This window comes from Marmota monax, unplaced genomic scaffold, assembly GCF_021218885.2.
Source record: "Marmota monax isolate L192 unplaced genomic scaffold, Marmota_monax_Labrador192_F-V1.1 WCK01_AAM20220418_F8-fsc00195, whole genome shotgun sequence".
In the NCBI taxonomy this organism is placed as follows: Eukaryota; Metazoa; Chordata; class Mammalia; order Rodentia; family Sciuridae; genus Marmota; species Marmota monax.
In genome coordinates, this window is record NW_026691979.1 from 1,213,282 (window position 1) to 1,230,256 (window position 16,975).

A 16,975-nucleotide genomic window follows, 5' to 3' on the forward strand; every position below is an offset into this window, starting at 1 on the left:
CTCAGCCTGTCACTGTGAGGAGCGAGTCCCCACCCCAGTTCTGTGTGGATGTGCTCCAGCCTGCAGGGCTCTTTAGCCACAGGGTCACCTCAGGAGTTGCACCCACTCCACACACTAGCTAACTCTTACTAATGGGCAGAACTTAGCAGCATGGGCTGCAAACAGTAGGTGTGGTCTGGTCCTCTAGCCCCTCTCCCAAGGAGCACCAAGTTAATGACAAAGCATGGTGAACTCCGAATCATAAAATTGTGCCCAGAGCAACTACCACCTTCGTGATTCCACAGTCTTATTTTTACTTTTTTTTTTAGAAAAATTAAAGAAAATGGAATGGATTTCCCTATTTTATGTGTAATAAATAAAGTGAGGCAAAACAATACGACTACAGTTCATGTTTCTGGTTGAAAGCACTTAGATTATAGTGGTCATATGGGAAGTGTATTGCCCCAGTGCTAATTCGTGACAATTTAATAATGAGTACGTGGTTTTCAGAAAAAGGAAAGAAAAGGTTTATTGCTTTACTAGAAAAGGAGAAACACAGGGACTCCTGCCCTGAGGCTGTGAGTCTGACCATCAGGGAAAACCCAGCTGTTAAAGAGCTACTCAAAGACTTCCTTAAAGAAGGGGGTCCCACGCCACCCTGATGGTGTGTTGGGATTCCCTTGTCACTTCTAGGTCCTCTGGAGACATCTCCTTCCTGTGGAGCACAGATAACTCAGGGTAGTCTTGTTCCCTGCACTCAGGTTAGGGAGGAGGAGAGGGAGAAGAGGAAGAAAACCAGGTCCTTTAAAAAAAGGCCTCAGAGAACTTTGGAGTGGGCAAAGGGGGGGGAGAGGTTCGGAGGGGCCCGGGGGTAGGAAAGATGGTGGAATGAGAAGGACTTCATTACCCTGGGGATACATACGATCGCACAAATGGTGGGACTCTGCATCCTGCAAAACCAGAGAAATGAAACGTTGTGTTCCATTTGCATACAGTGAACCGAAATACATTCTGATGTCATGCCTAACTAATTAGAACAAATAAATAAAAGAAATGCTAAATGATCTATCTAAAATTTATGTAGTGAGCAGCTAAGAGATCTTGCTGTAAGGCACGTCTTTCCCATAGAGCTCTACTTCTGCCTTCTGCTGCTTCCCCACAAAGGGCAACGTGCTCACTCAGAGCTGAACCTCTCTTCCTTCCATGAGTAGCAAGTTCAGGGAGCCACATTCAATGAAATAGGAGACTCTAAGTTTAAAATATGGATTTCATTCACTAGAAATATAGAGTTCATCTGGGAAACAAGATATATATATGTGATTTCTATTGTTAAATTATCTGCTTTTTCTCATATAGAAAATAAAGCCATATATTATCCTGAAAAAAAAGAAAAGTCTCAGAGCCACTGAGGGGTATGATCACAAGGTAAACCACTCTTACCTATTTCTCTGTTAAATTACAAAGAAAAAGAAAAAGCTTTGGGCCCATGCTAACTCAGTATTCTTTATAGGCAATTTTTATCATCATTTATATTACTTTTCAAATTAAATTGTACCTTCTTTCCAAGGTAAATATTGTCAATTTTATTTTTTGGTATATGCTATATTTCCTCTAAAGCACACAGTAAGTACTCATTAAATGTGTGTGGTTATAACTCCACTATTGCTGATAATTATTCTTTAATTTATTCAGGATGGCAACTGACTCCTTGGAAAGACATTTCTTAGAGCCTGTGTCGGGAAAGTCCACCTCAGAAGCTGTGTGCAGCCAGCCACACTGGTCCTCGGAAAGCCTGACTCACCTCTTGCCCTCTGTTTGCCTTTCAGCCTATGAATTGCAGAACTGCCCGGACCCACCGCCTTTCCAGAACGGGTACATGACCAACTCGGATTACAGTGTGGGGCAGTCCATATCGTTTGAGTGCTACCCAGGGTACGTCCTCCTGGGCCACCCCGTCCTCACCTGTCAGCACGGCATCAACAGAAACTGGAACCACCCCTTCCCACGATGTGACGGTGGGTCCGTCGTCCTTCTCGGGGGCAGTTTAACTTCTCATGGTTGTAGCAGTGCAGCAAATATTAAATGAACATGTACAGCAATTCACCCATTTATTCAGCAAATATTTATTGAGAATCTCCTGTGTGACACTCACGCCACTTAGTAGTTTGGGAACATATCACCAAATATTAAAATGTTAAAAACCCAAATAGGTCCTGGTCTCAAGGGAACTATAAGGATGACAAGTGAATAAACAATTATACTGCAACCCCAGGCCAAGGAGCGGGTGGAGCGGAGGTGCAGAAGAAGAGAGGGAAAACAGCACCGAGCACAATGGTCCCTCAAAGTGTGAGATCAGAGGGGAGAAGGGTGTCTGTGGATTTGATCTGAGGTCTGTCTTCTTGTAATCGCACATCGCATTTGTGTCTCGTGACACCAAGTCCATTTTGCAGTGGGCCCTGATGGGCAGATAGTGCTTTGTGGACATAGAGAACCCTGAAGGTATAAGCAGGCTCGGAGCAGGAGCCCCGCAGTGCTTGGCCTTGGGGACTCCAGGGAGATGCTGTCAGGATCCTACAGATGTGGAGCATGACCCGGGCTCACTGGACGCCCCCTCCTCTGTGCTGGGTCCTTTCTCACAGATTCCCTATAACCTCCAATTTTTATCACTTAGATGTTTTTTCAATACCAAGGTGAAATGAATTGAGGAGGTACAGCATTTAGGAGGAATGATGTGTAACGGAAAATCTCCTGGAAACCCAGTGTTCTAGCCTTATAAACACAGTACCTTTGAACGAAGAAAGAAAGTGGCCAGCTCCGTGCAGCTTTGAAATGCTGAGCACTTTACCCCCGGTGAAAGGGAGAGACTATCCAGGTTTGGATTTCTACTGAAGAAGCAAAGCAAGCAAGTCAAGTAGACCTTAAAAGTCACAAATTTCACCTATATTATCCATTAAAAAACAATTATGAAGAGAATAATCTTGGCTGTACATGAAAATTTCTCATCTTGGCTCAATATTTATTATAAATTGGCTTTGTGAGACTAAGCATATGAGCAATTATTTGGTCTTTCTTTCATTAAGACATTTTTAAAAACCTTTAATTCTCACTACTTTCCACTTAAAAACACACTTAGGGCTGGAGTTGTAGCTCAGTGGTAGAGCAGGTGGTTAGCATGAATAGGTCCATCCTCCAGCACCACCTAGAAAACTGATATTTATATGCATAAATCACTTTGAAATTGCCAGAATTAAAATTATGTCTTATTTTTCCCTGAATTTTAATTCATGTAAAGTAGATTCCTTGGGTTGATATTGAAGAAGAATGATTAAATATTCAATTTGATTTCATTACTTTTAGTTGAATTTTACAATATGGAAAAAATTGGTTTGGTTTAGAATTATTTTGTTAGTATGAAAATAACCAAATACCCTTCTGCTGATGTACTTTGAAGTGAAGCCATATGTTCTAATTCCATCATGGTGTGGAATCCCACCCAGAGTCAGCCAGACTGTGAGACTTAAGCTTTCAGACTCCAAAACGAGCCTGGGGTCCAGTATCACAGAAACTCACGAAGGTAGAAGAAACTACAACATGTTCATCAGTGCTAACAGGAAAAGGGGTGTGGGAGTCGTCCAGCCGGAGGACACACGGGCAGGGAGGAGAGGACACACTGCTCGCTCTGCATCAACCTGCAACCACATACAGAGTGCCGCCCACCTGGAATGCTCACCTGAACCGTAGCATCAAAGTCTCTATGGGCTGCGTCCCATGGACATGGGTGATTGCCTGCTGAGACCCAAGTGGACAATCAGAGTCACAACCAGCCTGAATCCCACCATAGGTCTTCCAGGTGTGGCCACGAGCCCCCCCAGCACTACCAGTGGTACCAGCCTCACCCCACTCCAAGCCTTCCTGCAGGTGTCCAGGGGGACCTCCCAGAGCTACAGCCAAGGCCAGATCCCTTTGTGGCGGAGAACTTTACCAGACCAGGATTCTTAGTTATGGTTCTTTTTTTTTTTTTTTTTTTTTTTTACCAATAAGGTCATGAACAGTATAAAAAAAAAAAACAAAAAAAAAAACTGCAGCATGAGATTCACCTAAAATTGTATCATAACATGAGATTTGGTTGCAATTAGAGGGGCTATCCAGAAGACTTCCTGAAGGCCCTCAATGTGTGTTAGCACCCTGCCCACACTGGATGCAGTAAGAACATAAGCCCGCGGAGCATTTCCACCCAGGAGTTCATGTGCCTGTGGAAGGTAATAGTTCGAGTTATAAGAAGACTGTTTGAGAAGCGAGATGGGACTTCCGAGATGCACTCTAGCTTTCGGGGCTCCACAGCCCTGCACGGAGACTCTGGCACCTTCTGCTGACCGTATGGAGTCCTCAACTGAGGCATCTGTCACTAGTGCCTGGTGCCGCCCACGGCCACCAGATTCATGGCAGCGGCACAGGACAGTTGTGCTGAGAAGGCCCTTCAGGGTCCAGTGCTGTCAGATTCAAAGCACTTCAGAAAGGACCAGGTACTTGGAATGACTTCCTTAGAGCTGGCTTCCTGAGAGCTGGCCAGCGCTGACCTTTAACAGCATCCGTCTGCCCAAGGAAATGTTAAATGAATTTGGATTAATATGCTGAAAGTATTTTCATGTTAAGCCATAAAAGACCCTATTTTGTAAAATTACCTGAAAAGCTATGATCTAAAACAATGATGTCTATTAAAACAAAAGAAAAAATATGTCCCAAAGTAATGAGAAATTCAAAACATAATGTAGCTATAATATATACATTTTTTCAATAGCATAATTACACAGAAATTTCATTTCAACAAAAGTGTTACAATTGTCAAAACATGCTTTAAAAGGCTATAGCTTGTTAATTTTTTATGTAATTTGATAATTATATATTTGTCTATACTTAGAAAAGTAGTTGAAAAATTTCAAATATTTTATTGGCCTAATTAATTCTTTACCACTGAAAAATTATGTAGGTATAGTTTTAAGATATTTTAAGTAAATTTAATCCCTGTCGCACTCTCATGACATGTCTCACGGTAAAGTATTCAACTGCGTGTAGAGTGGGAAGTTGTGTAGAACCTCATTATTAGGGTAGCTAATATGTACTCTTTGAGTTTAATAGATTTCCTAAGCAGAGTACAATTTAATTGCATAATTGGCACAAGTCATTTAGCCACCCAAGCAACATAAAAAGTTATGTACATTCTTTTTAGAAGTAGATTTTGCCAAATTGACTGGTAAATATAGAAATTAATCTCTCCTTATAGTTTAGAATAAAAATGACTACAAAGAATGTAATTCTCTCTTTATTTTCTCTTATTTTTATTCATAAATACTGTTTTTAAACTCTGCTTGCCAAAAGAGGACTTTCTGTTGATCAGCTTCCATTGCTAGGACCAAAATACCTAAGAAGAGCAACTTAAAGCAGGGAGTTTATTTTGGGGTCACGGTATGAGAGGTTCACTCTCTGATCATCCCAAGGTGAGGCAGAACTTCAGCCTAGAAGAACATGGTGCAGGAAAGGTGCTCAGGCAGTGACAACCAGAAGGAGAGAGAGCTAGAGGGGCTGGGGACAGATATACTTCCCAAAGCCACACTCCCAGTGACCTGTTTCCTACAGTCACACCTCACCTGCCTGCAGTTACCACCTAGTTATCCATTCACATTATTAATCCACTAACTCATCAAATGGATTAATCCACTGTTGAGGCCACAGCTCTCATAATCTAATCATTCCATCTCTGAACCTAGCTACGCAGCCTAGCATGAGCGTCTCGGGACATCTCATATCCAAACCATAGCAGCCTCCTGTGGCAGAGTGCACCATCCCTTACCTGAAAACCGTCCCTAGGAAACCGACCTAAGGGAAGGGAATCATGGGGCCAGCCACACCTGGTGCTCCCCAGGTGAGACTGAGGCATACCTGGTGCTTCCCAGGTGAGACTGAGCCACATCCTGGTGCTCCCCAGGTGAGACTGAGCCACACCTGGTACTCCCCAGGTGAGACAGAGCCACACCTGGTGCTCCCCAGGTGAGACTGAGCCACACCCTGGTGCTCCCCAGGTGAGACTGAGCCACATCCTGGTGCTCCCCAGGTGAGACTGAGCCACACCCTGGTGCTCCCCAGGTGAGACTGAGCCACATCCTGGTGCTCCCCAGGTGAGCCTGAGCACTCAGCGCTTGGACATAAATATCCAAGAGTTCATAAGCCAGGAGTATCACACTAAATGGATTTATTGGTGTTTTAATACTGGAAGATGTTTTTTCTCTTTCTCACACTTTTAAGTTTAAGCAGCAATCTTAGTACAATTCTAGAGAAAACTCTAAATATCTGTAATTCTCTCAGTGGACTTCACTGGTTTCACAATGTGAATTGTTTTGATCCTTGTTGGAATAGCACTGCTAATGTTTAAGGAGAGAAGGCACAGGTGCCCCACTGAGCACCTCCCAGCTCCCACTGCCCTCTGCACCTGAGCCCACGTGTGGGGGAAGGCAGGGGATGCCCTTCCCACACCCACTTCTGTGCAGTCCAGTGGGAGGTCACCGGAGGAACCCACAGGTGCCCCTGCTGCCACTCAGGAGGGCACTGACTTCTGGGAACCAGGTGGCATGGGGAGGGACTTACACGGTGTTTTACAGTCCTCCTCTGCACACAGGAAGGGGACATGATTTTGCCCTGAGAAAGTTTCCCCTGCACTGACAGGAACGTCACTCTCAGGACAGGAGTATCTGATCCTCCCTGAGGGCACTGTACCACCTTAGTTCCACACTCTTCAGAGCATGTTTGATGGCCTCTGTCACCATCCCAGAGGGTCCACCACGGCAGGAACCAGGCTCCCTTGCTCACTGCTCTGTCCTAGCCCCAAACGCTTCTTGGGACACAATAGACTCTCAATTAGTGCTCCTTGCCTGAGTGAAAGGGAGGATTTGTTATCTGGGTTTCATGTATGAAGCAGAACAAAGGTAGGGGCCTTGGTCGCTGAGGAAGAGCTTTTGAGTGACAACATGCTAGAGGTCAAGGGTCATCTGCCAGGACACTCACGTCAGCTCTCTGGCCTTAGAGTGGAGACTGGTGCTCGATTTGCTTTTCCCCGTGGGAAGGGTGATCTCTGTGCAGGTGGTCCTGTCATTACCAGAGTCAACTTGTAAACAAGAGCTCACCGTGCCCTGGCCTCACCAAAGGTGCAGAAACGGGGCTCTGAGTGTTCTCTGCTTTGCTAGGTTATAAATTGGGGTGTCTGAATCCAAACCCTACTTAGGTCTCAGGCTTCTCAAATGCTCTCCCCAGCCCTTCCCCATGACTTGGCGGGAGCCTTGGCCAGCTGTGGTCCGTTTGACATGGGTGCACGCCCTCACTGATGTCCCTGGGTGTTGATCTGTGTGGTCATGCGTGGCCTGTGCTGCCTCCTCAGTCCTTACTTTGAGCCGTTACTACACTTTTCTTCTTGTCTGTCTGCTTGTGGGCTCTGGGCTCTTGGCTGCATCTAGTGAATGTCTCTCCTGGCCAGTCTTTGATGGTCCTGGAAGATCCTATAGTGGCCCTCAGTGGTGGCTGCTTTTGGTTTTATTTTAAAGTCTACTTGTCCACGACTTTGATGTGCAATCCTCCATTTGAATTAACGACTACATTTCAAATTGTTCTGGTAATACCTGGCCATATCACTTTTCTGTAAGTGAAATAATTGCCATGGCAACAATAAATGTCAATTTATTCAGTAAAATAAAAATAGACTGTGCACGGGGATTCTTCACATAACTTGACATTAGTAGACATGGAACTACTTCAGGAAAGAACCACTGACATAATTTTGCCTTGCTTCTTGAGCTATGTCTCTGCAGAGAATTGGTAGCATCTTTGCTCCAAGGCAGTGGGCTCAGACGCCCCCTGTGGACAGCTTACATAGGCTTTAGGGCCATGACTTAACCCAGAAACACCAGATATGTGTTCCTGTGTCATTTCCACATGGCCCTTGACATCGGACCACAGGGGTTATCAGCTCAGTCCCAGGTGATGGGCATGTGTCCTCATGTGGGAGTGACCGTCCAGAAGGCAATTGGAAGATCTGGAGACTGTATCTAGTGAGGCTGAGAGAACTCGGGTTAGAAGTGTGAGTCTTCCGCAGGTTCCCGGTTTGGGGGAACCGCTTTGGCAACCCTGAGAAGCACCTCAGTCACCTCTCACCGGGGTGCTTTGGCTGAGAGCTCTGCCCCCTGCACCCCCTGGCACCAGGCTCACTGTGGATCTCTTCCTTCAGCTCCTTGCGGGTATAACGTGACGTCCGAGAACGGCACCATCTACTCCCCTGGCTTTCCAGACGAGTACCCGATTCTGAAGGACTGCGTCTGGCTGATCGCGGTCCCTCCGGGGCACGGGGTGTACATCAACTTCACCCTGCTGCAGACGGAAGCTGTGAACGACTACATCGCTGTCTGGTAGGTGCACAGCCCGGCAAAGCCTGTGGCCACCCAGGACCTGTCCACCCCACCTTCACGCCTCCTGTGGAGCAGACTACAGTTCCCAGTGAGCGGGTAGATAGGTGTAGAAAAGAGGCTCACCAGCAAAGTCCAGAGGTGGAGAGGGTGGATTTCAAGGTGGACCTTTACGTCTTGCTACATGGTGGAGATGTCCAGGATTATTTTCAATATATGAGAATATTTGAAACATTTTTTAAAAAATATTTTATTGGTGCATTAAAATTGTTCTTATTAGTGGGATTCACTGTTACATATTCATACATGTACACAGAAAATTTGGTCACTTTCATTCCCAGTAAAATTATTCTATTTTAAGTTTTTTGTTTGTTCTTTGGGGATTGAACACAGGGCACTTAGCTCTGAGCCACTTCCTCAGCCCTTTCTTGTATTTTATTTAGAGACACTCTCATGAGTTGCTTAGCGCCTCACGAAGTTGTTCAAGCTGGCTTTGAACTCACGATCCTCCTCCCTCAGCCTCTAGAGCCTCTGGGATTACAGGAGTGCGCCACCACACCTGGCTTCTGTTTTACATTTTTAAATGTTATTTTTTTTCCTAAAAGAAAAGGTGTGGGATCCTTTGCTGTTGTTGGATGTTTCTAGAAATATTGAGGACACGGTTACTCAGGGACCAGTTGCTACTTGGCCCAACCAGCCCTGATACTGCTGTGGAGCTGGCTTTCCTGGGGCTGTGGGGTGACCCTGAGCGGGTGGGGTGAGGCTGGCTCTGTCTGTGCAGGACTGAGGCCTGGGGAAGGGCTCCCCAACCCTGGAGTTCTGAGGTGAGAGTGCAGAAGGGACTGGGGTCGACTGTGGCCCTGCGATACCAGGGTGGGAGGGAGAGGCCCTCCAGGGGAGGGTTGTGTGGCTGGAATGAACTGCATGGAGACTAAAGGAACTACAGTAGTGTGTGTGCGTGTGTGTGTCTGTGTGTGCATTTGTGTGTGCGCGTGTGCAACGGGGCCAACCTCTGCGTGCAACGTGGCTGACCTCTCCTTAGAGCCCACAGGGAGGGCAGGAGGTGGCTACAGCAGGGCAGGTGCCAGGGCCTGGCTGACTCATGATGCAGATGTAGGCTTTATTCTAGGGGCACTAAGATGGCCTCGGGGTGCCCAAGCAGGAGGGATTGGAAGCCGGGTTTTGGTTGCAAATATCTGGTCTTATTTGGGCATGCATAGATGCAGAGGGCGGGGAGAGATAGGCTGGCTTTTGGATCAGTCCTGAGGGGGTGAGAAGGGGGACCCCATGGCCCTGAGAACGAGGAGCAGATCCTGGGGCGAACACGGAGAGGTCACAGTGCAGCTCCACATAGAGGATGCTATCGGAAGGCAGAAAGGTCTGGACACTGAGGATGTCCAGTGCCCACGCCCGGGCTGACGTCACCTCGAGAGAGACTGCAGAGTCGACTGTGGATATCAGACACTAAACCCAGTCCAGAGGATGGTTATGTTTTATTGTCTTACAAAATGCTTCAATTCTGTTGTAAAAGTCTCCATGGATCTCCCTCCTGATTAGAGACTCCAGTGCATTTAGACTCTGGGCGAGGGACTTGGATAGGAAGCTGGAGAGTGGCCTTGCAGGCACTGAGGTGCCAGCCCACAGAGGAGGGGCACTGTCTGCTCCTGCAGGCGGGAGCTCTGGGGCCAGGACAGCGTGCTCTTCAGCCGAGGGCGCCCTTGTTCCAAAGGCTCTGTCTGTGTTCCTAGGGACGGTCCTGACCAGAATGCACCGCAGCTGGGCGTCTTCAGCGGGAACACAGCCCTGGAAACTGCTCACAGCTCCACCAGCCAAGTCCTGCTCAAGTTCCACAGCGACTTTTCAAACGGAGGCTTCTTTGTCCTCAATTTCCACGGTCAGTTCCCTTCCCTCCCTCTGAGGAGGACAGAGAGTTCGGGAGCTGTCTCCCCTGGGACTGACCCCACTCTGCACCAGCTCCAGCGCCTCAGGGCTGCCATTGACACTCTGTGGTATGGCCCTGCGTTGGGGCCGGAGTTTCCTGGGGCCCTTCATGGTTTGGGGACGTCTTTGTGATGGCTTCTCCTGTTGCCACGTTGTCGCGGTCACTCCTTCATGTGGTGCTGTGCTGTGTCACAGCAGGCTTGGACTCATTCCAAAATGAAGAAGCCGCCGCTCTGTGCGGAACGCAAGGAGGTGCAGGGAAGCAGTCACCCTGTGGTCCTGCTGGCGGTAACCTTGGTGTCCCTGGACCTCATCTGTCACTTGGGGTGCAGGGATCACACGCCCCTGGGGGATGGGAATTAGTAGGCGGCGATGTGTACCTGTGGTGCTGCAGTGTGCGCGTGGTAGCTTTGGGAGGAAGAGTTTTGTAATATTTTTGCTTATTCAGTAAATGCAGCTGTCTTTGTTATTCTGTTTTCTTGGACCCTCAGCGTTTCAGCTGAAGAAGTGCCCACCTCCACCGGCAGTCCCGCAGGCAGACATGCTCACTGAGGACGAGGACTTTGAAATAGGTAACATGTCCTTCATTATAGCATCCCTGCCTCTGCCTGCAGTCCCTGTGCAGATGGGCCAGCTGGTTAGGAATAAAGGTATCCTCTAGCCTACTGGGGCCTGTGCAGAGATCAAGACAAAATGCCGCCTTTCTCCAATACCAGAATCATCACTCCCTCTGCCATTTGACTTTCACTCTTGTCATCTGGAGCCTTTCCTCACCTAAGGAATTTACCACTTGGTCTGCTTCTCACCACGTTCAGAGACAGACTTGGGCAGGTCTCGGTGTCTCATGAGGGAGATGCCCACACCCTTCAGGAAAGAGGACCTGATCATTTGTAGCTTAAAGAATGGTGACTGCAAGGTCGCCCTTTCCTCAGGCCGGGCTGTGACTGCCAGGGCACGTTGATGGTGACATTCTGAGTCTGGCATTGTCACTTCCATCAGCGGTCTCCTTCATGCAGTGGTCATGTGGTCATGTGAAGGAAGAAGCCAGAGCACAGGTTTGCCATGTAGTCATGTGACCCAGGGTTTTTTAGTCCCAATTAGAAGCGTCTCAACCCATCTGCAGGCCACGTCGCAGGCCTGGCCACGCTGTGTGACTAGCAGCTCTACTTCACCCTTCACAGCTCGGTTGGTGGGAACCTTGGCTCCTGAGGCCAAGGTCACAGAGCAGCCCTGTTGGGGTGCAGAGCCCCCATCACCCCTCCCTGCTGCCCTGCCCCAACCTAGGCACCCTCACACTATTTGGATAGAGGTTGGGGAAGGGAACAAACAGACGTGTCCATGAAGGAAGAAGACACCCGCATCATTTCTGGAGCAGCACAGGCTGAGTTTAGGGTGGCATTTTATGAACCAAGAGCCTAGAACGGGAGCTTCTGGACAGACGGGAAGCAGACCCTGCTCTGGGGTGGCTCCTCCGTGGCTGGGCAGCTCAGTGGGCTGCTGTGCATGTTGCTGCACCCTCTCTGAGCACCCTGGAAGCACAGTTCTGTCGTGTTGTCTCGACTCTTTCAGGAGGTTTCGTGCGGTACCAGTGCCACCCTGGCTACACCTTGTCGGGCAGTGACACGCTGACCTGCAAGCTGGGCTCCCAGCTGCAGTTCCAAGGCTCCCTCCCAACCTGTGAAGGTAAGCCCCAGCCGCCGAGCCGCCAGGTGCAGAGCGCTGGTCTCCCCCTGCCTGGGTGGGCGTGGTCCCTGTGCTGTGAGCCCACCGTGGGGAACAGCTCCAATGGGAACATCAGAGCCCTTTCTCCTTTAGCGGGCCCTGGAAAACAATCCGCGCCCCGCAGAGAAGCCTTGTGTCTCCCCACAGTTCATGAAAACTCTCAAACCCAGGGAAACCTTGAAATGGTTTTAAAACAAACACCTGGACCCTGTGGAGGCCCTGCGGACGTTTGCAGCTTTCCTGTGTCACAGCTTTCTATGCTTCCTTTCCATCTGCTGATCTACCTCTATCTTTTTGTGCATTTCAAGGCAGAATTTGTGTATCATGGAAATTCCCTGTCAACACGTCAGCGTGGATATGATTAGCTGGTATTTAATCTTTGGGGTACAAAATGTATAAACAAATGAAAAGTAGACATTTCGTGTTTTACACATTCCCTTTAATAGAACACATGCAAGAACTTAGATGATCCATAATAACAGAAGAAGATTTGAGACTTGCATCCACAGATCCATTGACTAGAATAGCATTAGATCAATTTAAAACAGCTTCGAAGGGCACCACTTTCAAATTCCTTTGGAAGAAAAGGCTTGACAACTACAAATAATCTTCAGTGGCCCAAATAAAATCAGCAGTGCCACCAGTTCACCTTCAAAAGCTGCCAATTTAAATTTTAAAAGATGCCCCAATGCAAATGCTGGGCCACTGAACAGCAGACTCCCCCTCTCCAAGAGTCGGAATATGCTAGTCCCAGGGGAGGGTGCAGCCGCTGAATGGACTTTAAATTTGGAAAGAGAAGACCCCGTCCAGGTCCAGTGACTGGGGCAAGTCGCTAGTCCCCATCCATCACGAAGAGGGAAGATGGTTCATCGCCTTACTTAGGAAAGGAAGGAGAAATGGAGTGTCGCTGTGAGTGCTGTGTGCTGTGACTGCGACCCGGCATGAGGCAGGTGGTTCTGCAGGGTCAAGTGTGGGTTTTGAGGTGACTTTGTGAGCACTCACAGATGGAGAAGGTCCCCTCTGACATCTGGTGACTGTGCATCCTCACTACATCAGATGGCGGCATCCCAGTCACCTCGAGAGGGGAGAATTCCCAACATCTGAAACAGCGGCATTCTGATTGGACTCAAGCACTGCTGCGCACTCACGATGCCTATGTTATTTAGAAATCAGCTTTGAGGTTGCATCTGCAGGAATGCCACACCAGCAGAGCAGCTTCCTTTGAGAAGTCGCTGAAACTGGGCCTCCTGTCCCCTATCCAGAAGTCAGGGGTCACACTGGTGAAGCACACCAGAGCCACTTTCTCGGAAAAGATCAGTGTTCACTTCACCAAGGCAGCAATAATCTGCTTTTGAATTTTCTTTCCAAAACGGAGGATATATATTGTGCAGCTTTTGCCATTTCACAGAATTTTTTAACAGAAAAATAATCACAAGGGCATATTCTTTTATTTATTTATTTGTCTTTTTCCATATTTTTACAGTTGTACACAATGGTGGGTTTTGTTGCTACACTTTGTGCTTGTGTACAATATGACTATATGGTTTGGCCAATGTCATTCCTTGGTCATTTTTTATAAAATTAACAGAGGCAAGTCTTTACATTTTTAAGGTACATTTTCACCCCGCCAAATGTAGGCTCAAGTTTCTCAAAAGGGACGACTTCAAGCAAGGAGCTCCCAGTGGACATTTGAAGAAAGGCAAATTCGCATACTAACATGCCCATCCCCAAACAAGGTACCTACTACCTTTACTGCACGTGCAGAGTAACCTAGTTTGTGCTCAGTGGAGCAGACCAAGGCAACCCAGATGGCTCTCCACATGACAGGGCTCCCCTGTGTTCCACGGGCTGCAGACTCACCCTGCGCAGGCTGCACACCCCACGCCCTGCCCAAGTAGCAGCACAGGCTCAGGACAGCCCAGGACTCTGCTCTTGGAACTCAGGAGCAAACTCTTTAATGGAACTGAAAGCATCTTAGTTGTTCTTCATTCAACCCCTCATTATCTAGAAACAGGAAATAGGAGCTCAGATGTCTTTCACCCAATCCTTAATCTCTTAAGCACCTAATTACACTTTTTCTTTAAGTACTTCCTATTATTTGACTGACTTGATTGAGCTCAAGTGAGGTCAATCCCAAGGTAAATTCTCAGGGAGACAATGTATTCACTCTTAATCCCACTTCCTCTATGTCCGGACTCAGTTTTAGAAGTTGAGCTTTGAAAGCCATGAACAATTTGGGGGAGACATGGGGAAGACTGTAGTGTGTTCTTTGGAAGATAATATCACAGGCAGATAAATAGGACCATGTTAGATACCTACTCTAAACAATGAGGAGACATATGCCAGAAGGGAAGAGAATCAGAAAGGCTGGGAGACTAGGGCAGCTGGCCTCCGGGAAGGTGGGCCTGGATCCTTGCAGTTTGCTCTTAGGGTGAAACCTGACCAGGGCCCTAGTTGAAAAGGTCCTGGTTGCATCTGCATGGAGCCAGCAGGTTCAGGAATGCCACACCATAAGAGCAGCTTCCTTTGAGAAGTCGCTGAAACTGGGCCTCCTGTCCCCTATCCAGGAGTCAGGGGTCACACTGGTGAAGCACACCAGAGCCATTTTCTCGGAAAAGATCAGTGTTCACATCAGCAAGGCAACAATGATCTGCCTTTGAGTTTTCTTTCCAAGATGGAGGATATATATTGTGCAGCTTCATCCATGTCACCCTGGGCATCTACAGAGATTCCAAACAGGCATTTAAAGAAAATCAGAAACTTGCATATTCAATGAACACTGGAGAGAAGCAGTGGCCACCTGGTAATGCCCACTCTTCTGGAGAGCACTGAGGGAGGCCACATAAGAGCTGGCCAGTGCTGTGTCCTGGCTGTGGGTGGCCCCCGCCTGCTCCTCAAGGTCCCGGGCAGCAGCTCTTCCCACCTACCGAGGAGTCCTCTCAGCTCCACCATCCCTCGTGCCTGTGGGTGTTGTTGAGCCTCAGTCTTGCTGGGCAGGTGCGGCACGTCCGCAATCCCAGCTACTGCAGAGGCAGAGGCAGGACGACTGCAAGTTTGAGGCCAGTCTGGAAATTATTTTTTAAAAAAAGAAGTGGGGGCCGGGGATATAGCTTGTAGGCGCAGGGTTTTCCTAGCATGCATGAGACACTGGGCACCATCCCTAGTATAAAAAAGAAAAAAGAAATCTTAATTACTAGAAATCCTGATGTGCGCTCCTAATCCGGAATCACTAGTCCTAATCCTGTATGGCTTGGCTGGAGACCCGGCTCGTAGGACGGATGCATTAAATAACATGCTTCATGTTCTTAAGTCCCACAGTCGATTTTTTTTAAAACAATCTGGAGGAATCATGTGCGAGGGCTGGTGTCTCCAAGCCAGGCACAGGTCTCAGAGGCAAGCTGCTTTCCTGGGGTGGGATGTGCCCCACAGGGCCCTGTGGGGACACAGTGTGCCTTTAAGCCTGCGACTGCTGCAGGAGGAAGTGCCTCTGGAAGCTCCCCGGGAAGGTGCTGCTCCTGGCAACAGATCCTGTGGGGAGGAGAAGCCACAGGGGCCCCAGGAACAGACAGGCGGCAGCCGCTGGGCCCTCTGCAGGCACCCGCCCAGGCGTCTCTGGACCCAGACACAGGCTGAAGAAGTGGGGCCAAGTGTCGTGAAAACGTGATGTAAAGGGCTTGGTGGATTCTTCATTTCATCTTCTCTAAAAAGACCAAAGCAGCCTCTTAGAATGGAGGGAAGATGGCTGGGCTCAGAGCCGCGTGGCAGTGGGAGCCGCTGCCCTGCTTGCAAGCCCTGGTGTGCTCTCCCCTCCCCTGGGGGATTTGGGCAACTCCCTGGAGAGTTTCCTGGGTCCCGAGGGTCTGGAGGCCAGGGCCCCTAGTAACTGTAGCTGCCATGAGGAGACACACAGGGTGCCAGGGCAACACCAGGATGCAACGGCCCCCAGCACCTTCACCTGGGAGGAGGCCGGCAGGCGTGCAGTGGACCCACCTCCTGTCCCTATGACGTTCTGTCCACTCTGCCAGGGAAGCTCTGGCTCTGGCTGCAGACTCCAGGAAGGCTGTGCGCCTCCAGACCCAGGTTGGCCTGCGCGGGTTCTCAGACACAGCCCCGACTCCCTGGGCCTCTCCTGGAGAAGCAGCACCTGGGTGGGGCAGACACCATGTGTTCACAGATGCACCTTTACCACTGTTGTAGGAGGAAGTAGAATTTAAAATGTCTTTAAATTTTAAAATGTATTTATTAGGTATATATGACAGCAGCATGCATTTTGATTCCTTGTACACAACTGCAGCACCACTTTTCCTTTCTCTGATTGTACATGATGTAGCAGTCATAGAGGTACCTAGGGTAATGATGTCCATCTCATTCCACCATCTTTCCTGCCCTCATGCCCCCTCCTTGCCCTTCCCTCCACTTTGCCCAAAGTTCCTCCGTGTTCCCCATTCCCGCCTGCCCCCATGGATCAGCATCAGAGAGAACATTTGGCCTTTAGTTTTTTGGGATTGGCTTACTTCTCTTAGCTTGATATTCTCCAAGTCCATCCATTTACCTGCAAATGCCATGATTTTATTCTCTTTTAATGCTGAGTAATATTTCATTGTGTATATACACCACAGTTTCTTTATCCACTCATCTATTGAAGGGCATCTAGATTGCTTCCACTGTTAAGCTATTGTGAATTGTGCTGCTATAAACATTGATGTGGCTGCATCACTGTAGTATACTGTTTTTAAGTCCTTTGGATATAGACCGAGGAGAGGGACAGCTGGGTCAAATGGTGGTTCCTTTCCCAATTTTCCAAGGAATCTCCATACTGCTTTCCATATTGGCTGCGCCAGTTTGCAGTCCCACCAGCAGTGTATGAGTGTGCCTTTTTCCCCACATCC

The 16,975-nt window shown here is 48.4% G+C and overlaps 1 protein-coding gene across 2 annotated transcripts in view; it reads left to right on the forward strand.

Moving 5' to 3' along the window:
* Csmd1 (CUB and Sushi multiple domains 1) overlaps positions 1-16,975 on the forward strand; it is a 1,167,250-nt gene that overhangs the window by 1,034,669 nt on the left and 115,606 nt on the right. For both annotated transcript variants that reach the window (XM_058580132.1, XM_058580135.1), the window contains exons 40-44: positions 1,806-1,994; positions 8,249-8,426; positions 10,172-10,317; positions 10,856-10,936; positions 11,934-12,047. In XM_058580132.1, the coding sequence (XP_058436115.1) occupies positions 1,806-1,994; positions 8,249-8,426; positions 10,172-10,317; positions 10,856-10,936; positions 11,934-12,047 (708 nt within the window). The remainder of the gene's footprint in view (positions 1-1,805; positions 1,995-8,248; positions 8,427-10,171; positions 10,318-10,855; positions 10,937-11,933; positions 12,048-16,975) is intronic.